General features: G+C 39.4%; 1 protein-coding gene across 1 annotated transcript; it reads left to right on the plus strand.

Moving 5' to 3' along the window:
- Positions 1–29: 29 nt before the first annotated feature.
- Positions 30–18,025, plus strand: LOC136444955 (pescadillo homolog). Its single transcript, XM_066442752.1, has 17 exons — positions 30–153; positions 546–625; positions 1,811–1,964; positions 2,088–2,197; positions 2,872–2,999; positions 3,410–3,453; positions 3,885–3,980; positions 4,194–4,310; positions 4,794–4,868; positions 6,044–6,136; positions 6,772–6,887; positions 7,423–7,548; positions 8,070–8,254; positions 9,142–9,231; positions 9,914–10,020; positions 14,384–14,572; positions 16,122–18,025. Exons 1-17 carry the CDS (start codon positions 130–132, stop codon positions 16,203–16,205), a joined length of 1,818 nt encoding a protein of 605 aa, XP_066298849.1. The 5' UTR covers positions 30–129; the 3' UTR covers positions 16,206–18,025.
- The last annotated feature ends 6,910 nt before the right edge of the window (positions 18,026–24,935 follow it).

Consider the following 24,935-nt stretch of genomic DNA (forward strand, 5'->3'; position numbering starts at 1 on the left):
TTACAACCCGGAAGTCACACGACATGATAGGTCAACACCCGGGAGGTCAGAGAGTAAAGGTGAATCTCAGAGTGAGGTTGAAAATCTTTTCCTCGTGGCCGCAGGACCAGCGCTTTAAATTCCGCTAAAATGGGCCGTTTGATGAAGAAAAAGGTGCGTGGAAGAATTATGTTAGGTCGTTTGATTATAGTGGTAGTTGTAGAAGAACTTGATGGTCCGTTGTAGTGGTGAAATTTGATGGAAAACGAGGTTAGCTTCGTAGCGTCGTGTTAGCACATGGTGCACTAATCATGCCCCCCTCCCTCAAAAAATTATGATATACCGTTGACTTTATCTCTGTACTTTTATAAACTCTTCATTCTTATAGCTGAGATTAATTACTGGTAGTCAGTAATAACGATATCATATCCATCCACTGCATATTTTGGCCTGAAAATGTAGAATATGAATTGTAACACCACGTGGACGTCAGTTTTATCAAGGAGGTTTTATATAAAACCTCCTTGGTTTTATTGAATTCAAGAAAATTATTCTGTATTTTCCAGTATGAGAGCGGCGCTGCGACAGCCTACATCACCAGAAACAGAGCCATCAATTACCTACAGATCAGCCTGCCAGACTTCAGGTAACATTAAACTTAATTAAACTGATCTTGATGCACTAACAGATTGGCAAAATCGTTGGCTTATGTCGTTCAATCCCTCTAAATGCCACATCCTCCATATCACCCGTAAAAAGCACCCCATTCTAACCCAGTACTCCCTCTGTGGAGAAGCCCTCACCGGTGTCAAGTCCCACCCCTATCTTGGAGTACAACTGTCCGACGATCTGCGGTGGGACACCCATATCAACTACGCCACTAGCAAAGCCGGTAGGGTACTAGGGGTCATTCGGCGCAACTGGACCCATTGTCCATCAAGAGTCAAGGCCACTTGTTACAAGCGCTGGTGCGGCCCCACTTGGAATATAGTGCCATCGTCTGGGACCCGTATACCACCAAAGGGATACAGGCGGTGGAGGCCGTCCAGCGCAGGGCCGCCCGAGTGACTCTGAATGACCACCGGCGGACTAGCAGCGTGACACAAATGCTCAATGACCTGCAGTGGCCCCTTCTCTCTGAAAGGAGGAGGAACGCCCGCCTCACCTTTCTCTATAAACTAGTCAATAACTACATTAATATAAACACAGACAATCTTCTGAAACCAGCTCAGGGGCGCACCCGGGGTAGCCACACTCTAAAATTCCAAACATTCAACGCTAAAACAGACTCATTTAAATATTCTTTTTTCCCTCGCACCATACCAGAGTGGAACGCCCTGCCTAGCGCGGTTGTTACGACTCCCACCGTTGAGTCTTTCCGCGCCAGGCTGGAGGCCTGCCCGCCTTAGCCCGGGACCTCCTCCCCCCCTACTTTGCCCCTTGCGGGGTTATCTGGGGGCCCAATAAGTTGAATTACATAATCTTGTAAGTTGTATGAAATATATATGATTATAAATTTGCATGTTTCAAGGAGTGGAAGGATATGCACTGCTTTTCACTGATAACAAAAAGATACATAGAGATACATAATGTACAATTAATGTACAAGCCATGTTACATCTCTTGTTTTCATGAGACTTGATTTTATGGTAGAAGGAAAAAGAAGGCATTTATTGTTGAATATAAGTTATTATAACCCAATGGAAGTCAGGGCTTATGTTCACAATCAATGGTAAAACCACAGTGAAGTTTGCAGTGAAGAGGTAACTGTTAAAACAGTGAACATAAGTTCAACGATAACAGTATTCAATTCTTCTTTGCCCTCCAACAGACGACTATGTATCCTGAAGGGAGTTTATCCAAGAGAACCCAAGAACAAGAAGAAGGCCAACAAAGGCTCCACAGCTCCCAGGACTTTCTACCTGATGAAGGACATTCAGTACCTCTCTCATGAACCAATCATCAACAAGTTTAGGGAGTTCAAGGTAATGTTATCACCAAGTATGGTAATCAAAGGACTTTTAAAATTTATGCCACATATTATAGAGAGCACAGTTATAACTTATATCCACATGTGAGGCATAATTTTTTCATGTGTTTTTTTGTAGGTCTTTGTCAAAAAGTTGAAGAAAGCCTTTGCCAAAGCAGAACATGGAAGAGTGGAGACCCTACAGGAGAACAAACCTGTCTACAAACTGGATCACATTATCAAAGAAAGGTGAGTTGGGAAACCTTTTGGGGACACCACATATGGGAGAAGAAATGTGGTCATACTGTAGTCATAGACTTGAAACTGGGTAGGGTAGCTTAGGAAAGCCTGCAGTACTAGGAGATGTTGGTAGGTGGCACTCATGTGCAAGTAAGAAAATACCATATGCAGATCTAGATGGGAAAGGGAATTGGTACAAATGTATATATGGAAGAAAGACACGTTTACAAACTTGATAGTTGATTTGTATGCAGCCTGGTATGGGCTTCTAATATTTGTATTATTCCAGTAGTCTGAGGTGAAAGAAATAAACATTTATTTGCCATATGTGCTATAGAATTTACAGATTTTTGATACCACATACAGCAGGGGTTTTTCTAGAAAAATTGAAGAAGAGGGAGCAAACACAGGCGAGGGAGTGAATTCTATGTATTTATGGAAGAATCAATCGCTGAGGAAGGCTGTATGCTGGGGATTTAGCTACATCAACATCAACAAAAATACCCCCAAATAACCCCGCTAAAATCTGAATTCAACAAGGGGGTGCTGGGCTGAAACAAGAGGGTGCAGCGCCCCTCTTTCCTGATTTAGATGAACCCCTGTCATACACATGTATAAATGTGCTTGAAATTTAGTTAGTGTGCTTCGGTCACAAAGCAATTGTTTATCTGTATGTACTTCAGATATCCCACATTTGTTGACGCTCTGCGGGACCTTGATGACTGCCTGTGCTTGGTGTTCCTGTTTGCAACATTCCCTCAAACCAAGAACATTCCAGGAGACTTTGTACGAAGATGTAGACACTTGTCAGGTATGTTACCAGAATCAAACATCATGAAGTCTGAAATTGTAAGTTACATGGTACTTATATTGATCTGAGTTGTAGTATCATTGCAAAAAGTTACCTTTGAATTTTTTAGTAAGTGTCAGTAGATATTAGGATTTGCACACATTGCCAATTGTGGAGATGTACAACATCTGTTTCCATAGTTCTCTTTCAGTGTGCTAGAAAAATGTTGAGAGCCTCTTTGTGACACAGGCACTGTTATCTTCCTACTGTCATCAGAACCTCTCAGATAATCATTGAAAGATGAACTCCTAGAGATTATGTACATGTACGTTAGTTCCTGTCCAAGTGGAAGGTTTTTTTTACACAATGTTTCTCTGACATTAAGGTGTATACAACAACATGCAGTAAAAGACATACTTGTTTTGTTCCAGTTGAATTTATGAATTTCATTGTTGCTGCCAAGGCCTTGAAAAAGGTATGAAAATTTGATTCACCCCCCACATTTTCATGCTTATTCTTATATTAATTGATATCTATAGGTCAAAAGTACATAGAGTTGTAATTCTTTGACAGGAATACCCTTTAAAGATTTAGTCCTGTTGCCAGTGTTAAATGCATGCAATTTGATAAACACTGTAGGACATCTATTAGTAATTATTCTTATATAACACATGCACACTTTGCCAATTGTGGGGATTTTAACAATTGTTTCCACAATTCTCAGTATAGTATGCTAGAAAAACGTTGAGAGCCTCTTTGTGACACAGGCATTGTTACCTTCCTACTGTCATCAGAACCTCTGAGACATATTAACACATGGAGATTGTGCTCATTGGTAAGGAGACTTTGTTTTGGACCAATGGTTGGACAGTATGCAAATCAGCTCTATCATGTGACCTTTTCCAGGTGTTCCTGTCAATCAAGGGTATCTACTACCAGGTGGAGATGCAGGGTCAGGTGGTCACCTGGCTTGTACCATACAGCTTTGGTTTTAACGCAAAGGTCAGAGTTCACTAGTTCTGTGTTGGTCTTGGGTCATTTGTCTGTGATATAAAACCTGTATAAAATGAGACAAAAAGGCTCTAAACTCTGAGATTTGTGATTAACCAAGCAAAGTTTCTACTGGTAAATATTTGTAGAAATATTCCTCCAGAATAGCAAATGAGCAGTGAAAGCGTATTTTAAAGTCTAATAACTGTGTCCATTGTTTTACAGGCATGTGCAGATGTTGACTTCCGTGTCATGGCCCACTTTGTGGAGTTCTACATCACCATGTTGGGGTTTGTTAACTTCAAACTGTACACATCCCTGGGGCTGCACTACCCTCCCAAGGTGAGAGAAATATGGTTAAACAGGCGACACTGCAAGTACAATGCAACTGACAGCCTAATTCCAGAAAAGTTTATTTAAAAAAAAAAGTAAATTGACCAGATGAATGTAATGTCTACAAGTATGATTAACAAATTTAAAGGTTATCAGTATCTAGCTAACAATAAGATGCGTCCAGGGTCAATTCTTCAAAATTCTGGAAACCTCAGACAGAATTTGGGCAAACTGTATATCATATCAGAATAAAAAAATGTTTCCCTTTAGTTATTAGTATTCTGCATCTTGATGTAACATAATCAATATCAGGTTATGTTCTTGTGTTCCCAAAAAATTATTTCTTACAATTTTCCGGAATGAGACTGCTAGTCCGAAATTACAGTGTCACCTGTTGTTACCTTTTTTTTCTGCTTCAGTTATGTAGAATAACATTTTCGTTCTTACATGAGTTCTTACACAGTCAACATTGTCTTTTTATCTTTTATCCAGCTTACGTTTGAAGCCAAGCTGAAGGATGATGATGAGAAAAACCCCTACTGTCTGGAGTCTGAGGCCACGGGAGAGGTCTGACATTTCACTTCCTTGCTAATGTATCAAAACAACTTTGATTCCCATTGGCAAAGGTTATGGTTCAACTGAAAATGAAAAGCAAATGTTAAAGTCTCCTTTACATGATAAGACAAAATTGAAAGTTGAACAGAATTAATGATTGCAATTTCTAATACTACAAGGCTACTGAGAGATACAAATGATTTGTTACAAGTTTCAAGGGCAATGCCATCTTTGGCTCTTTAACATTCACATGATTCATTATAGTCTGGAAGGTATCGTTGGTTTTGTCATTGGCATTTGCCTTCCAGCATCTGTTTGTGGGTGATTTATAACATGTTCATCAGAATGCGTGATTGTAAAGCTTATGGCCCGAAGCCTACTTTATTTTTGGACCATTTACCACATGATCCATACATCATTGGTTATTCTGAATAGGAATCAGGCTCATTAAATCTTTTCATAAGCACTGTGCTCATCTGAATGAGTGCAAAGTAATGTTTTATTGTACAGACATAAAGAAAAGATGGGATTAGTGTAAGAGTTCCACTGTGATGCCAAAAATCAGCATCTGGTAATTTCTCATCTTAGTTTTGCTTGGAACCCAAGGCATTTATTAGACTTTGATATTGTTTTTGTAGAAGACCCAGAAACGTTGAATCGTTATAAAACTGCTCAGTTTTACTAGTGGTAAGTAGTTGTAATTAGGTAATGATTTAGATCCCCATGAATACTGTTACACGGCTACTTTTTGAAATACTTAATAGTGGCTGGCACAATCTTGCTTTCCACACTTTATAATACTGATGCAGAACAGCGAGAAAAACAGATATGGCATTGTACTGTCTGATTTTGCACACCACTATTCAGTGCATATGGGTACCCTTATCCTCATGCAAACTGTGGTGTGCTAGAGTAACTGGGGGATACTTTGTGGTGCAGCCGAATACCACATGGCTGTGTCATCATTCAGCCCCCATACAGACCCTCTCCCCAACTTCTGCAGCCATTCAACTTTTTAAGACAAGACAAAAAAAGATCTAAAAGTAAACAGAATTGTAATCTGTTACAGGAACTATTCTCCATTATGTACATGAAGTATATGTCATGCTAGAGTCACATTGCTGTAGTATCTTATATGTTTTATGTATAGAAGTCTGTCTATAAAGACTACTGTTTTTCTTTTTCAGAGACTGGCAGCTTTAAGTGCCAGTTTGGCATCTGTGGTAACACAGAATACAGAGGAAGATGAGGTAGAACTGGATGAATTTGAGGACAGTAGGGTGAGAACTTGTTACTTCATTTTACTCTCTCTCTCTCTCTCTCTCTCTCTCTCTCTCTCATAACATACATGTTTTGTACAAAGTCCCCTATGCTATGGCTATGTCATATACATTGTACATACTACATGCCATGTACATTGTACATCTATGTGGCCTATAGATTGTAATATTTTGTGATGCACACTTGCCAGTTGAAAGGGCCTTTCACTTGCCTTTCTACAACTCTCACAAAGTGTGCCAGAGAAATGCTGGGAGCCTCTTTGTGACACAGACACTGTTGCCTTGCTGTTGTCATCAGAACCTCTCGGACATTTTGCAACGACAAATGAGATGTCCTGTCTTCAGGCTTTTATATATATTCTGTCTCCTTGAAACTTTCGGCTGCCACTGTTGTCATCAGAACCAGACATTTTCTTGGGGCAAACGAGATGTCTCTCTAGATACATGTAGAGCAGTAAGAATTCTTAAATAAATCTTGTATCTCAAGGTTCAGAAGAACTTTTCCATGGTAGTTCTATAAAGTTTATGTAACCTAACTTTCATTCCCACCTAAGAGGTGATAGCAAAACAGTTGAACTAAAATCGTTGTTGAAAATTGATATACATGTATGTTAATTTTTGTATCCACATTTCAGACACTGGAGGCAAAACAAGAGGAGGAGAAACAAAAAGCCTTCCAGAAACTGTTCAATGGTCTCAAGGTGTTTGTATCCAGGGAGGTGCCCAGAGAGCCAATTGTTTTTACAGTCAGGTAAGAAACCAAGAAAATTAATGCATTATTCTAGCAATGTTTAGGCATGCAGACCTTGTGTTGTTCCTACATTCCAGTAGCCTAAACAATGTCTTTTACTGTGTCTTGTTTTAAATTGTACTGTATGCACACTTGCCAGTTGGTAAGGCCTTTCACTTGCCTGTCTACAACTCTCATAAAGTGTGCCAGAGAAATGTTGGGAGCCTCTTTGTGACACAGACACTGTTGCCTTGCTGTTGTCATCAGAACCTCTCTGACATTTTGCAATGACAAATGAGATGCAGTAGTAATTATAGGATGATATACAACATCCTTGAATCTTTAGGCAAAGTAGTGGGCAACCTCAAGCCAACCGTACACACTCACGCCGTATCCTCAGAAAATACGTTCCCGTTTAGAACTTTATTCAAGCCCGCATCCTTGAATCTTTGTTTGCGAAGCCAAGCTGATCGCGAGAGAGTATATACACGTACAAGTTATAGCTGTAGACTGTATTGGCTCATATCATTTATTCTTCTGTTCTTGAAATATGCAGGAGTTTTGGTGGTGAGGCATCATGGGACAGGTCTGTTGCCATGGGAGCGACATTCGACGAGAGTGATGAGACCATCACCCATCAGATCATGGACAGACCAAAAGCTGACAGACAGTATCTATCAAGGTACCTCCATTTATTCATTTATTACTGTATTCCTTACCCATGGTAGCTTGTTCAGGACACTGCTTAACAGTGAGGCCCAGGAACAGAACTTAGAAAGTTGACATGTATCTCATTTGTAGATTTTTGAGGAATGCAGTTTATCCTTGATTCTATTAGAGGCACAATTCATACAGTCAGTGTAATGGTATTAAACAAAGTTAATTATTCAGAGTTTTATTTTCTATCTAATTTAGTTGTTTAGAGAAAAAAATGTTATTACATGTGTCTGTACTGCACATGATTGTTCCTTTTTGTGGATCTCAATGATTTGATTATATAACAACATCCATGATGAACAAGATGAAGTGGGAGGTCTTCAAGATACAGTGACATAGCAATCACTGTGCCCTTGTTTAAACATGCCTTATCTTATTTCATTCATGATTCATCATGAACTATACTGGAGTTCTGACGCTAGTTGGGAAAATAGCTAGGGCTTAGTTTTTTGCAGTTTATACACATCATGATGTTATTTTGAATAGGTACTACATCCAGCCACAGTGGTTGTTTGACTGTGTGAATGCCAAGATGCTGCTGCCTGTGGAAGACTACTTCCCCGGTGTAGTCCTGCCCCCCCACCTCTCACCTTTTGTAGAGTACAAAGAAGGTGACTATGTACCGCCAGAGAAGGAAGCATTGTCCAGAAGGCAGCAGGGTTTGGATACTGGTAAGTCATGAGCATCTTTCATAATCTCACTGAATTTAAGCTGAAAGGTAAAATGTATTAAAAGTTAATTTACGGTGTTTACGGGGACATAAGGCCTTTTACTACTGAATAAATCACTGAGTGAGTGAAGCGACTTATCATGATGATACAAACGTACAATCGTCTTTACTGTTAGTTTGTATGATACAATGTATGTGCACACTTGCTAGTTGAAACTTTGAAAGGTTCTTTCACTTGCCTGTCTACAACTCTCACAAAGTGTGCCAGAGAAATGTTGGGAGCCTCTTTGTGACACAGACACTGTTGCCTTGCTGTTGTTATCAGAACCTCTCCGACATTTTGCAGTGACAGACTAATTGTCTCACCTTTACTTTAGGTGTTGTATTGACTTCTATCTCTGAAACGATGTCGCATAATCCAAACATTGAATGTATCGAGTAGAAATGGTAAAACAAGAGACATCCTGAATTTGGAGAACCAAATGTCCATAAAATTTCATGTTAATTGATGATGGCAATCCATATGGACTACTTACGGTAATCGTAACTGAATCAGGCACATTATTTTTTATTACTTCTCTTATGTGCAATATTGCAAGTAACAAGAGATAGTGTATCGTATGAATACCATTTGATATGCTCTAGTTCCTGATGCACTTTGCAGAATCAGCTTTAATTGTGCTGATGTGACAGGGTTGCGTGTATTAAGTTACATATAATGTCCTATCACAGATGTCAACACAAAGGATGGAGACATACAATGTACATAAAAAATTGGATTCGGAATGGTTTCTTGTTTATCTGGTATCAAACTTGTGTACTTGGCATTAAGTTAAACAGCATGATGTCACATATAAGAGACATGCTGACATGCAACACATTTTGTAGGAGATGCAGTATCTGAAGAAGCTGATGTTTCAGAGGAGGAGGAGGAAGAAGAGGAGGAGGGAAAAGAAGAGGAAGAGATAGATGATGAAGGTGATTAAGCTCAAGAAAATAATGAAATCAAAGTGTTTGATATTTTCTAACAAGGGCTGTACATTTATACAAATTGTAGGCATTCAATAGTAGCCCATTTACGAATCACATTTTGTAGATTTTGTTGTTATAACATAACAGTCAGCCTTAACAATGTGCATGAATGTTAAGATGCTGTAATGTGTACGTGCACACTTGCCAGTTGAAAGGGCCTTTCACTTGCCTGTCTACAACTCTCACAAAGTGTGCCAGAGAAATGTTGGGAGCCTCTTTGTGACACAGACACTGTTGCCTTGCTGTTGTCATCAGAACCTCTCCGACATCTTAAATGACAAACAAGATTTCTTGTCTTCGTGTTTTTACTGTAAACGCAGAAATATTTGCGGTGGTTTTATGTTTGCGGTTTTTGCAGCGACCGTTTCACTGCAAACTTAAAACCACCGCAAACATTTTGTCCAATACTCAATAAGTCAATACTCAATATGTCACCATAGCGCTGCCGCGAACTTAAAATCACTGCGAACACTCCATTTTGGCCTTAGAGCAAAATAAAAACCACACATTTAAATGCATTTACAGTTCTCTGTCTCATCAAAATAGGTCAGAAGAAAGACATACACTGTAGATGTTGATTTTTGTGGTTTTCCTTTTGATGTAATTGATGACAATTGTGATACAACAGATGATGAAGAGGAGGAAGATGAAGAAGATGATGATGATGATGATGATGATGAAAAGGAGGAAGAGGTGCAAAAAGTGGAGAGAAAAATGCCAGTCAAAAGAAAACAGGTCAGTCTTGATTATGCGCATATTTTTCTTGAAATTTATCAAGATCGTATTTCCAAATTCACATTGCAACAGAATACCTAAACAGATGCCATTGCTACAGTGGATGATGCAGTATAATAGACTGTGTTCCCTCGAGCTATACAAGTATCATCAGGTACATGTATGGTCTACCAATTTGTTAGGCTGGATACATATTGACAAAGCTTTTAGAATTATCCCATCAGCTAGCAAATTACTCCAGGGATCATAAAACAATAACCAAGATGTCCCAAAGGAATAGTTAAAGTATCTTTCGCAAGCCAAGTGAAATAAGGAGATGATCATGTATTCTTGATTTGTGTGAAGAACTTGAGTTAGGTTCCAAAGGTCTAACAAGGAAGTTTTCAGGCATCTCATGAGGGGTTCATCTTTTATTTATTTTTTAAAATGTGACAGATGGTGCAGTTCCTATGCATAATGATAGGTGGTGCACCTGCTGATCCAGCCATTCCTAATCGATACAACAGTAGCTTTTGATTTCTGCAATTTCCCTCCTTGTATTTCAGCATGCAACTGTATTGCTTTACCGTCTGATTTTGCACACCCCAATTATAAGTGCATATGGGTACCCTCTTCCTCATGCACATTGTGGTATGCTAGATTAACTGGGGGATACTTTGTGGTGCAGCCAAATACCACATGGCTGTGTCATCATTCAGCCCCCATACACACCCTCTCCCTAGGTTCCAGAGCATTCTTTATAGGAAACGTAAGGTTCTGACTGTATGAGAACAGATGGGCTACTACTAATGCAGATTCACACACAACCCAAAGTACCTCATTAACAATGATTACGATATAGAAAAGCAATAGAAGCAGTTTTGCAAAAACACAGCAAATGTCTTACAGATCAAGATAAAGCTGTGACAAATTTTACCCAAAGAAACTTGGTCAAACTTGCCATAAAAATTTTAGCTAGCTTTGTCTCTTTATCCTGTTCAGAGCGGTTATCTTGTGAAAGTGTAAGTAGCCTATCTAAATTGTAACTTGTTCGAAGATTGTGCAGGTCATATTGCCACTTCCTGTTAATCTCCCCTGGGTCCGTGCTGGGTAATGTGGCGACTGATAGGTATCTTCACGACTCTTTCCCTAATGGATGGTGGCTATTTGGGTCAACGGTGATACTGATAGCATCAATTTAAAGGATCGAAGACTGCTAAATTATTATGTGTTACACAAGCATAGTGGCACTTGGTGACTGTTAGATTTATGTGAGGTACAACTTGCCACTTTTTCACATAGAGTGTTAATATGGTGTTGTTAGCGATTTGTTATGCAGTTGTTGGCCATTCTTTTTAAAAAATGGTACCATAGGGTACACATATACATGCTTATGGTGTTTGATTGATATGTGATGTCCTAATCCGTTGGAAGCTGTTAATTGGAGATACACAAAAGTGCACAGAAAAGCACATCCAAAACAAACAAAAAAGTGCATAGATTTTTCATGGATTTTTTTTCAATGGTGGATGTCATTGTAACTGAAGTGGACATATACAATGTACCTGTGCTCTCAGTTCTAATAGCATTAAAGCTAATATGGTTATATGGCTAGTGTATTACAGAAGGATCAATTCACAATTAGAGTTGATTCACTTTAACCCAGGCACTTCATCAAGAAGAAAGATTTTCTATTCAAATGGTCATAGGGGTAGGATGAGTTAGATTTTTGTTGATTAAAGCAAAATAATGTGCCCCAGCTTTTGATTAGGCTTTCAAATAAAAGATTTGATGTGGTTATGTAACTTACGACAAGTTTTTCTTATGTAAATTTCTATATGCTGTAAGCACAAACATTCTACCCTTTGCAAAATGGATACCATTTCCTGTGCACATTTTTGTGTATGCTTGGAAGCTGATGGCATGTCAAATAAGCTTTGACAAACTCAATGAAAGCATGCTGGCATTACATTAAAAGATACATGTACACACACAGCTACCATACCCAAAAACAAAACTTTGGAAATACATACAGGATACATGTAGCCGTAATACACTGTCCTTTTTTTATGGTATCATTTATCTGTCTAATGTTCTTCTCTAAGAATTTGTCAACATGCCAGATGACATGGATATGTAGACACATTTTTCTGTATCATGGTCCTATTTCGATTGCATCGGATGTTTTTTTTCTGGATAAACCAATTTGTAGTGCAATTGGGGCTATCACTGTCTAGTAAAAATCCTGTTTGTACTGAACTGTCCTCCACCCACACAACAGTATTAGATTTAGACATGGTTATATTTATGGGTTAATTCAATTTGTATTCACCTTCATCAATAGAATGGAAGGTCACACTAGCATTGAAGGTTTCACAGAATTGTGTAGTTTGATAAAGTGTGTTATTAGGCAAGTGAATGTCTCTTGGTTGTGTGCAAGAACTTTACAGAGGAACACAAGGAAAAAGATTTGATTGAAGTGAACCCCAAAACTGCCACATAGACTGATGAAGACAACTGTATTGCTATGAAATTAACAAATTATATTGATATGAAGTAGTCTTGATCAGGACATGGGGTAGGGAATTTTCCTGAGCATCCTTGAGTTCGTAACCCTTTCTTCTATTGGGTCAGTTATATTTGACTCACGCCTTGCGTGTTAAAGGTGCCCTAAGTGATTTCAGGGGGTAAAACTTGAAATATTCTGGGGAAAACAATTCTGTTTTGTGAGGTTGAAATTGACATTTGCTTCCCCATATTAGCACATCTGCATCATTATTTCAGACTTTGGGCGTTTAAAAATAGCACAGAAGCAAGTCACAAAAGGAGTATTTTATTTATTGGGTCCCCCAAAAAATCAGCCCAGAATCCAGCCGTAACCATTTTCTGTCGACAATTTTCGGTAACTTCCGGCAGCGTGACGTCACAATACCTAAGGACATTGAGCGATGACCACGTGATTATTTCTTCGGATGCGTTCGGGACTTATCGGTCAGAATCGTGCATGTTCGGAAGATTTGAAATGATGGCTGGCCTCCAAGTGCTCAGATTTTCAATGAGTTCCCACCACACAACGACATCACATTTTTGCTCCATGATGGTCGATATGTGATGGTATAGTGTTATCTAAACTTACTATGGATAGAAATCAGAAAAAAATTGATTTTGAATATATGACTTTCAGGGCCCTAATGTTGCTTAGGTTGTCTTTAATGACTTAGGGATAAGGCATCCTGTTTCAGGCCTTTTCATGTAACGTGTAATCTTGAAGTAGCCTTTGGGTCTGGTTACATGCATGGTGACTATTGTTAGTATTGAGTAAAAAATGTTTAAGTCAAGCATAGGATAAAGCATTACTTAATGTCACTTCCAGTGAAACATTTACAAGCTTTTAGAAACTTAGGTTATCCATACCAGATCAGAAGATTCTATTGGAAAAGAAGTTTCTGACATAATTAGTTGGATTACTATACCACCAGCCAGTGAACTGTCTGTAGGAGGCATCTTATTATCTGGGGATTTGGCTCATCCCTGTTGAGGCATTTAAAAGCCACGGGAGAGATGAAGATAAAAGGACGTCTTAGACAATGATGGAAGAGATGTCCTCAGCGTTTTCTTGGATCAACTTATTTTGCTGGAGATGAGATGGTAGAGATTGTCACCTCGGGCCTTAAAGAGCCCCTCAGGTGTTGCCGTACCTTCTAAAAGTCTCTTTGAACTAAAAGTGATGGTACCATTACTGGTAGTGAAGACAGCCAGACACTTCTGGTAGACTGACTATCAATCTGGATTCCTATAGTGTCTGATGGACTCCTGACTTTAATTTCTTTCAACCGGCTTGTTTTTAATACATTAATCAGCAATCACGTTGTAATTAAGGTAGATGACCAGTATAACAGTTACTGTGTTAATGTACAGCTTTATTTTAATTTTTTTCCCTGATAATGATGCGTGTGTGTGTGTGTGTGTGTGTGTGTGTGTGTGTGTGTGTGTGTGTGTGTGTGTGAAATGCGTAGTTATTACTTAAAAAGGGTTGAGGTCACCCTTTGATGTCTGTAAGCACCTCTCTGCTGCCATAACCCATAACCAATATAGAGTTGGTTCCAAGAAGCCTGCTTCAGTAGGGGTCACAGCACAGTACTTTTTAGGTGGAAGTTAGATATATCCCAACAATGATTACTGTAATGTTTTGTAACAACTTACCAGGTTTAAAAATAGGAATGTTCTTTTATGTAGAATTATTCAATCAGATATGTAGTGCTCATTGTATGTTTGTATCATTAGCTGATAAAAATTTCAAAGCAGTATTTCCAAAGCTAAAGAATATCGTGAAACAAAAACAGCATCTAACTTCTCTCCCTCTCTCTACCTTTTCCTAATGAAGGATGATGTCCCAGAGACTCCACCCAGCAACATGAAAGTCAAGGAGGGAAAACTGGACTACGAGGATGCAAGTTCAAAGGCAAATCGGGAGGAGTGGGAGGCCAGGAAGTTGGCGATCCTCATGATCCCCAAGAAACGGAAAAGGCTCTTCGAGAAACTTTCCAAGAGGGAAAGGAGGAAGAAACATGAGGTAGGGAACTATAGACTATATATTGTAACAGGAGAAATGTATAGAAATATTAATGTATTTTGATGTGCTTCTTTGCAATTTTGTGAAGAATCTAAGGCCCCCATTGGAGGACTTTGGTGCTTAAACGGAAACATTCTCCACCAAAGAAAAAATTGCCTAATGTTTCCATTTATAACAACCTATTTGTTTCATTTTATCATATTTGAAGTCTTTTTATCTTCGCCCAGAAGATGACCAGTACATTATGTGTTAAACTAGTCCGGACCCAAAAAAAAGATGTTTTGTAAACAAATCTCAGAATCCTTAACTCATTTGTAGGTTAAAATGACATTAGATTTGTACTTGTTCTGATCCAAAAAAAGGGGCCTAAATTTAGATTCAAATTTTGAAATACAGGAACAGTCTACTAGTAACAGTCTACCCTTCTCCTATTCAAACTGTTACCATAGTTACAAACACGTAGTTCTGTTGAAGTATTTAACAGTCAAGGGAATATGCTAAAACTATCTACTAGTCTGATGATGTTGCCATGTAACCATATGTTATTTTGTGAAAACAATATGATACCCATGTGGCAATCAATAATGTGTTGGCATGCTCTATAGCATGTCAATCAGTACATTGTATGCCTGTAATTAGATCAACTTTGTTGTAACCATCCTGTACCTCATTGGTGCCAAGATAATTGCTGTTTGTAGTGGTTTCCAGCTTCAGTTGGCTGGCCTCCTACTGTACAGTAAAGTACAGTGACTAGTCTTGCATTGCAATTGTATACATAATTGCTGCCTTGTGTGGTGTATTTTTGGGAAGTGAATTGATGGAGTATTGAACAGCCCCAGGGAGCCTTCATGTATAAAAGTGACTGCATCAAATGTAGATTATCTGGCTTTGCAACAGGAATTGATTTTCTTTACAGGAACACAAAAAGACTGATCACCAGTCAGTAGAATTGGATGCTTTCCAGCTTTGAGAAAAACAAGAAGCTTTCATGTCGATATGGCGGTGCTGATAGTGGCAATTTTGTTTGGATTTACAGTTGTGAGGAATTGTAGGGTCATATTATTACATAGTATCAATGTACATATAAGTGCACATTGATCTCACTGGACTGCCCAAAATTGTGCCAGGAAATTTTGCCAACTTTGCGAATTTGTGCCAATTTTCCCTTGTGCATGGTCACACTGATGTGCAGGGCATTTGCATATGAAGCCAAGATGAGTCAAACAAAATGACCATGCCTGGAATGTCACTATCTCAGTTTCAATACAAGATAACTTTTTGGAAATCGCAGTTGCCATTGAATTAAAAAACGATGTACAGTGATTAGAAAGTCATCAAAAAGATATTTGCATTGATAAGAGGAATGTTAATTGTTCCGTTCAAATTTGGGAAATGTGAATTTTTAGAAATTAAAAAATAATTGGCACCATTTTGTGCCACTTTGCAAATGCCTGGTGTAAATTTGCCGTAGTCTAGTGAGACACACACTTTAGCCTTTGCCATTTCATACATGATAGAGTAAAAACTGACATAACTTTGCATTTTTCAGGCAAAGAAACTTACAACCAAGCGAGAGGAGTTCGAAAAGAGCCAGAAGGACATGAAGAAGAAACAAAGGCTTAGTAACAAATAGGTATGATTCTTGTGCCACTAAGCAACTAAATATGTACAGGTTTAGCAACTTACATGTACATGTAAAGGTACGTGTACAACAACTGTTGTAAATACATGTAAGTGCTCATTGATGGAAGCAACACTGATGAAAAACTAAAGGATTGTTTGACGAGCACTGCGTCATTTACATGAAAGTGTTAATACTTTTGGAAAGAATTTTATGTTCATTGATTTACGAGTTGTTTTTAGTTTTTGCTGACAGTTGATAGTTCTTATTATGTTTAGCCATACCTAGTATGGCTCAACATATTGTTTTTGTTCATGTTCTTCTCCTGCCATATCTTCAAATGGAATCTTCTCCGTCATTTTTGGGCCAAACGGCCTGAAATTTGGCATGTAGGTAAAGATGGCAAATACCCTCATGCGATTTTTAAATTTTGTTGAAACAGGCCTTAAAATCATTTTTATGGAGGTTTTTTGGGGCATTTCTAGACAATTTTTATATTTTGGGCTCCTGTGCCCTGGTTTTGCAAGCAAGTGACTTGAAATTCGGTACAAGGGTGCCTTGAACATGTCCCGACAGGACTTCAATCACATTTCTGGTGTACATCACTTCAGAATGCTTCATTTTGGGGACTTTTGGGCCCATTTTCAGACCAAAAACATGCCAAAAGTGGTATCCCCGTTCCATGTTCTATTTGCTGCTGGCCAAGGAATCCATGTTCTATCTAAGGATCCCCGCGTTCCATTTGCTACTGGCCAAAGAACGCGTGTTCTATTTAGGTCACCTGAGGTCATATTGCAGGAGCACACGCAAGCCTTTGCAGTAAGAAGCTCTTGGGGTCTCGCAGAACTTGTAGAGAGAATTTTTTTGCACGGGTGATTTTGGAACAGTCAATTTATGCATCGGGAGGGAGATTGGCGAAGTATGATGCTCTCGCAAATGTTGCCTTTCTACATGCAGTTAATATTTCGATTTGCCCAGGTATTATTTTGGGACAGCCCACTTCTTGCATGGGGAGGAGTATGGCTAAACATGCTGTATTTGCTCAGGGGCAAATGACGGCCTTTCTAGTTTTAATATCCAAATTTAAATGTCTAGATGATATATATCCATCTTATATTTCAGTTTCAAAATCTTGAGGCATTTTCCTTCCCTGACATACATGTAACCCTGAAGAAAGTACTAATAAAACAGTCTAGTGCAGTTGAAGGACAGGCACATGTTTCATGATTAATCAAACCGTACCTGACCTCTAACTGCACTAGACTGTGTTTTATTAGCACCCAGGAGGGAAAAACATTAGTGTAAATCTTTACTTGGGTAGAATTGTAATAACTTTGTTATCATTGCCGTAGGGTGCAAAGATATGCCACTGTTCTCAGGAGTGGTAATGTCGTTACATCCTTTCTTTTATGTAACTTTAATCAAATAAAAGAAAAGAGACCATATGCTGCGGTAATTGTCATCTTACCTACATCTACCTCTCACCTCACCAGTCCCATAGCTATTCAGCAGCCATAGGGGCAGCATAATGTTCAACATAAGTCTTATGTACAGTGGTGAAAAAGATAGGTAAAGATAACAGGTACATTGTATGATTCTACATGCTGTGATTCTTCATTGTATATTACACCAGAAACATGACTCAGAGTCTGTACAAGTGATAGATTAACATCAATTTACTGTAACAGTTGAATTTCACTTCATACACGTGGGTTAGATTTATACAACAATGTATAGTTATATTGTTTAAGATTTTTCTGTTAAGATGACCACAAAAATGTCACAATGTTAATACAGGAGTTTCCTATCATTAAAAGTCCTAGTACAAAGAATCTGTGCCCAAATATTTCATGAGGCTATCTATCCTTTCCATAATTACTTCTGCATCTAGGAATCCGATAAACATTAATGGGTGCTTGGCTGGTGCAAACAATTGCATGTGCGCGGCTTATTAATTTTTATAATGTTTTTAAATTTGTCAGAAATAATCCTGAGCAATTGCCCATGCATCTCTCAAATAATTGAGTCACAGTTCACCGATTGTTTTTCGCTTGTAGTTTATATCAAGTTTGATTAGGTTATTCTAGGAAAGTGGGTTTGTACCCTTGTGCTAACTGTGGTCGCATGCTATTGAACATCAATCCAAGGATGTGAAGAAATTGGACATTTTTGACTTAAGAAGTCCTTGACAATCTGTAATGTTGAGCCCCAAACTGCATCATCTACCTTGTAAATTGAGACACTAAAACAGCAGCCGGCCATCATTCGGTTGGATGCACCTGAAATTAGGCAAAGGCATAATGGTGCACTTAAATGTATTATAATGGCAACTGTATTCATGTTGCCATCTGTCTTATTGATAATTAGTGTTGTGAGCAATAATTAGATACTCTCACAGAGTCACCCAGATTAGCATAATGTGGCAACACTGTCATTTGAATGATCTGACCCATTTATTGGAGCATTCTGTAATAAACCTCTTAGACTAAATCCTACAACTTACTAAGGGCACCCTCCAACAGCCAAAAAGATCAGTTTAGCACTTACATGTTGACAGAGCGTTATCTACAAATGTATGTTTGGGCCCCGGCACTATTTCTTGTACATAAATGTTATGTCAACTGCCCAAAAATCTGTTGGAGTGATGTGTGAACAACATTTTTGCTTGTTATGATGGTTTTCTTCAGAATTTAACTATGTACTAAAACATGTGATTTATCCAAATTACTCAGACTATTTGGCAATGAGTTTCATTGCAAGTGGACCTTTTGATGATATGAAGGAAAATGGATTATGAAAACTGTAAATGCACGAAATGCCATTATCTCTAGTGTGTGGAGTGACAACCTTGGAGCGATTACTATCTGCAATAGCACACAAAAATCTACAAGAGGATTTAAAGTATGCAAAGGAAGGAGTGCTGAGATTCTGTGTGGACCCTTATTGCATGAGGATAAGATACATGTCTTATAAGAAATTCAGCAGCCCCATTTCCTGTAAGCTAATGACAGATGAAAAGATTCTGCGTGTGGAGCGTTTGTACGCACGATGAAAGACCTACCAAGCTGATTATCCTGATGATCTCAGCAGGTGGATTCACCGGGGACCAATCATTGTCCAGGTATGGCAACACTTAATTAGATGACTAAGCCCCTCTGTCCATAAAATGTATTGATTTAATGCTGATGGTAACTGATTGGTGCCACCAAAGTGTTGATTTGCACGGTGGGAACATCAGTACTAAGAAAAAGTCAGAAGGGGATTACAATGATGTGAAACAGTCTAATTCCATTATCCTACCACTTTCTTCATAGCTGAACCTCATCTTTCAGATTCCTTGAGAATTTTCTTCACCACAATCATTCACTAATATTATCATCAGCTAGAAATTGAGGAGGTGGGCCACTATGTGCTCTTCAGACATATCAAATCTCAAGTTATTTGAACCTCAAGGTTTGATAACTGCGCAGCCAATTTGCAAATGTCTAATTATGGTAGCAAATTGTCAATCAATCATTGGTCAGGACAACGGGGGTATGCCTGAAATGATGGATTGATAGTACAACAGTACCAATTTTTCTCCTAACAAAGTGTAATAAGTTGCAACACAATTTGTGGCTTTCAGGCTATCAAGTCAGACAGGTATATGTTCGAAAGAGTTTGAAAGAAAGAGTGATATAACGGTATCATACATATGCTATTGGTAGTAGCAAACCATGCAGCTACAGTAAACCAGGTATGGGGTTTCCAAGAAATGGGCAACCAGATATTCGATTTCAAACTTATTGTAGCTTTGAATGGCATGACTGGTTTGTGTCCATGGTGCTGATTGTGTATCCCTGTCCCTGGTGCTGATTGTTTTCCTGCCCTGGTGCTATTGTGCTTCCCTGTGTTTCTCTGTCCCTGATGCTGACTGTGTTTCCCTGTCCCTGGTGCTGACTGTGTTTCCCTGTCCCTGGTTCTGACTGTGTTTCTCTGTCCCTGGTGCTGACTGTTTCCCTGTCCCTGGTGCTGACTGTGTTTCCCTGTCCCTGGTGCTGATAGTGTTTCCCTGTCCCTGGTGCTGACAGCGTTTCCCTGTCCCTGATTCTGACTGTGTTTTCCTGGCCCTGACTGTTTCCCTGTCCCTGGTGCTGATAATGTTTCCCTGCCCCTGGTGCTGACTGTGTTTCCCTGCCCCTAGTGCTGATCGTGTTTTCCTGTCCCTTGTGCTGACTGTTTCCCTGCCCCTAGGGCTGATTGTGTTTCCCTGTCCCTGGTGCTGGCTGTGTTTCCCTGCCCCTGGTGCTGACTGCGTTTCCCTGTCCCTGGTGCTGACTGTGTTTCCCTGCCACTGGTGCTGACTGCGTTCCCCGTCCCTGGTTCTGACTCTGTTTCCCTGTCCCTGGTGCTGACTGTGTTCCCTGCCCCTAGGGCTGATTGTGTATCCCTGTCCCTGGTGCTGATTGTTTTCCTGCCCTGGTGCTATGGTGCTTCCCTGTGTTTCTCTGTCCCTGATGCTGACTGTGTTTCCCTGTCCCTGATTCTGACTGTGTTTCTCTGTCCCTGGTGCTGACTGGTTTCCTATCCCTGGTTTTGACTGTGTTTCCCTGTCCCTGGTGCTGATAGTGTTTCCCTGTCCCTGGTGCTGACTGTGTTTTCCTGTCCCTGGTGCTGGCTGTGTTTCCCTGCCCCTTTTTTTTATTTATTTATTTAACAACAGAAGAATATACAAGACACGGAGGTGATGTACTCTAGCTAAAGCTAATATTAAACTTCACCTCTGGAAAAAAAATACAAGTTACATAGACAAGTACAATAGCAATGAGAAACAGCAATTGGGTCGTCCAATACAAGCAAGCTAACAAACAAACAAACAATGAATATATCAATATACCTGAACTAAGTTTTAAAACGTCTGCTTGATAAAATATAGTGCTGAGTCAAGCCTAAAATGTTACAGTTGAAATCATACGAAACAAAGGATGAACCTCTTAATAATAAATAAATGAAGGCTTGATCAGACAAAGTATCAATATCAAGAATAGGGGCTAAAAGGTTCCGTAGGTTGCCCAGAAGGTAGAGTCTTTGTTGATTGTATATAGGGCAGTACAAAAGAAAATGAGCAACGCTTTCGCTTCGACATCCGCAAGTGCAGGCTGGACTTGTTGCTAAGTTGCGTGTAAATAAACTTAGGTTAAGACTGCACGTGCCGGTGCGAAGGCGTGTGAGGAGGGCGCAAGTGTACCGGGGGCCATGACTAAAATGTGAATAGAAAGGGGGACGTACTAATTTCACTAGATGTTTTTTAAACAACGAAAGATTTAAGGATCGAACAGCTATACCAAGACCGTTCCAATGATGCGTTGCATAAGGAATAAAAGACTTTTGATATCGAGTTGTAGAGCAGAGCGGTATCCTTAGATTAAGTTTGTTGCGAAGATTATAAGAAGTAGAAATGGAGACTTCAGGAGGGATCAAATCCTTAAGATACTGGCGAGTATGGCCATGGACAATTTTGTAGAACATGATCAGAGAGTGAACGTGACGACGATCCGAAAGTTTTTCCCAACCTAATTCAGAAAGTAGCGAAGAATACGAAGACCCTCTTACAGCCCCTGAGACTGCAAGCGCGCATTCGTATTGGACACGTTCTAATCGCTGGGAATCATATAAAGTACATCCATGCCAAATAATGTCAGCATATTCAAGGAGAGGACGAATAAAGGATTTATAAATAACATCAAGTACTGTTCGTGATAATCTGAATTTCAATTTGTTAAGAGTGGACACTCGTTTGGACGCCTTGCCAATCATATGAGAAATTTGTGTTTCCCATGACAAGGTGGACGTAAGAAAAGTCCCTATATGCTTGTGGGTTTTGACTGATTTGATAACACAGTTATCAAGAAGAAGAGGGGGGTGGTCGGGAGGATTTGATTTCTTAGAAAAACACATTTCTTCAGTCTTTAAAGGGTTTAGGTTCATAAGCCATGTTGAAGACCAAAATGATATCTTCCTAAGATCAGTATTGAGTCGATCAGCTGTAACGTTAGGATCTTCCACAATGTCCAATAATGAACTATCGTCAGCAAATAAAAAAGGGCATGTAACTAGACCGTCCACCATGTCATTAATGAAGACAAGAAATAAGAGAGGCCCTAAAACTGAACCCTGAGGTACACCTGCACCAACATAACTCCAATCCGAACATTGACCATCAATAACAACTCTTTGCTCTCTGTCAGAGAGGTAGCTATGGAACCAATTTAAGATTGGGCCGTCGACCCCGTTTCTCTGCAGCTTGAAAATAAGTCCTTTATGCCAGACTTTGTCAAATGCTCTAGAAAAGTCTAAGTAAACCGCTCTGACTTCTTTGTTGGAATCTAGAGCATTAAAGATTTTATCAGTAATACAAATAAGTTGATTTACTGTCGAATCTCCGCGGATGAAGCCCGACTGGAGGGAATATAGTAAATTTTGAGACATCAAATGGTTATACAAGTGTTTGGATACAATTTTTTCTAAAATTTTGGACAAACAGGGCAACAGAGATACGGGGCGATAATTAGATACATCATCTGGTTCTCCCTTTTTGAAAATTGGAACCACGTTTGCCCGTTTCCAGGCCTTTGGAGAGACACCATGGCAAAATGACAAATTGAAAACGTAAGCGATCTTATCAGATATGTAAGGGGATATAAGTTTAAGAAAGCGATTATCAACATTATCGTGACCACACGCTTTGGATATATCTAGAGCGGATACATAGAGTTCAATCTCGGCAGGTGTGGTAAAACATTCTGAAAATCGGACATCAGTGAGAAAATCAAGTTGTGGGAGGCTTGCCTTGGTGTCATCTACAGAGGCCTGAGCAGTGAAAAAATTGTTGAACATGGTTGCTTTTTCACAAGAATCAGTTACATACAAGTGACCTGACCTTAAGGGAGGAATATTAGAACTCACTTTGCTACAATAGAAAGATTTAACAATGTGCCACCATTTCTTACTAGAACAAGGAGAAGACGTCAAGGAGTCAGTTCCCTGCCCTTGGTGCTGACTTTGTTTCCCTGATTCTGATTGTATTTCTCTGACCCTGGTGCTGATTGTGTTTCTCTGCCCCTGGTGCCGACTGTACTTCCCTGGTTCTAACTGTATTTCTCTGCCCCTGGTTCTGATTGTGTTTCCCTGCCCCCGGTGCTGACTGTGTTTTTTCTGTCAATGATGCTGATTGTACTACCCTGTCCTTGGTGCTAACGGATTCTCTGTCCCTGGTGCTGACAGTGTTTTCCCTGTCCCTGGTGCTTACTTTTTCCTTGCCAGGCAAAACCCGCTGAGTAAAGTTTCGCTAATGTCCTCAGCACATCAGATGCTTGCAATGACTTACAATGTAAGATTTAGATAAGAAGAACCTAGTACCTGCAAGTAGATCCTTCTGCCAGTCAGCCTGTAGCCGACAATAACACTTATCGGGTATTGGAAAAACTACAAGTCACAGATCTCCCTGATCACTTGCCAACGGCGATGTATTCTTTAGTTCATCATTGAGCATGAAGTAAGGACTTAAGACAACCTGCTGTATTCAACGAATAACTGGCACATAATCAACTAGATTATCCAATTCCTACAGTTTCAAACTACCTTAACCAAAGACAAACAGCGAAAAGCGAGCCATCAATCAATGGAACACCTTGTCACCAAATATCAAATCACTGCCCGCTCCATATAACTTCAAAAAAGCTATCCACCAGTTTTTCGTAAGTTAAGTTCGCGGTGTGTATATCTTATGTTGTGATTATTTATATTTGTTCCTTTTAATCTTGCAATCTGTATGTTTATATGTAGGATGAACCACGTAGGATTAAAGGGCATCGTAATAAACTAACGAACGTGACCATGAAATATTAGACTAGAAATGGCGATTGCCTAAGACATTTGGTGGTCATGTTTCTGTGATGATCTTCCAAAATTCTTAGTAAAGAACGTTTTACAGTTAACCACAATGACACCTATTGGAATACCACTGTAAGCTATTGCAATAAAACAATTATCATTCTTCAATCTCTTACATTTTCTAAAATTTTCATTTATTCTTTATCTAACCAGGGAGAAATATGTCGTCGCCATCTTGGCGATTTTCAATGTGCCCTGGGGTTATATGTACAAAACAATTCAAACACAACACAAAGTAACTCAGATTAAGATAACATCAATTGAATGCATGAACAAAAAATGTCTATGGCTGCATGCTGGTTTCATTTCACATAGAAAGTAGCTCTATTATATGTAGGTAGTGATGTGTCAGCACCTTCGTCATTGTAATGCCTGCAACTGCCAGACACCAATAATGATCTGTTCTACCGTTGGCAGGCCGTAACACTGAGATTAGACAGTTGTGTGTGCGTAATTCCTCTCAAGCCTCATCCGCCACCACATCTGTCACTGGAAATAGTATCTCCTTTATCGCCGAATGCGGTGACTCATTGTATTTGGATAAAGGCCAAATGTCTTTGGGATTGGATGTCTCAAAAGATATTAGTTGGCCTCGGCTGGGTAACCCCGGGGGAGTATGTATACCCTAATGAAGACCGTAATTCTTTTACAACGTTCTTTCATTGACGTGAGAAACTAGCGCTAGAAGTCAGACAACAATTAGTGAACCCGCGGGCACGTTTTCCTTTCAGATATAGAATTCGTGTTTTGTATGGTATCTTCTTTATCAAATGAAATTCTAAAAGGAGGTAATATTCTACTGAGAATAAA

The sequence above is a fragment of the Branchiostoma lanceolatum genome, chromosome 1 (genome assembly GCF_035083965.1).
Source record: "Branchiostoma lanceolatum isolate klBraLanc5 chromosome 1, klBraLanc5.hap2, whole genome shotgun sequence".
In the NCBI taxonomy this organism is placed as follows: Eukaryota; Metazoa; Chordata; class Leptocardii; order Amphioxiformes; family Branchiostomatidae; genus Branchiostoma; species Branchiostoma lanceolatum.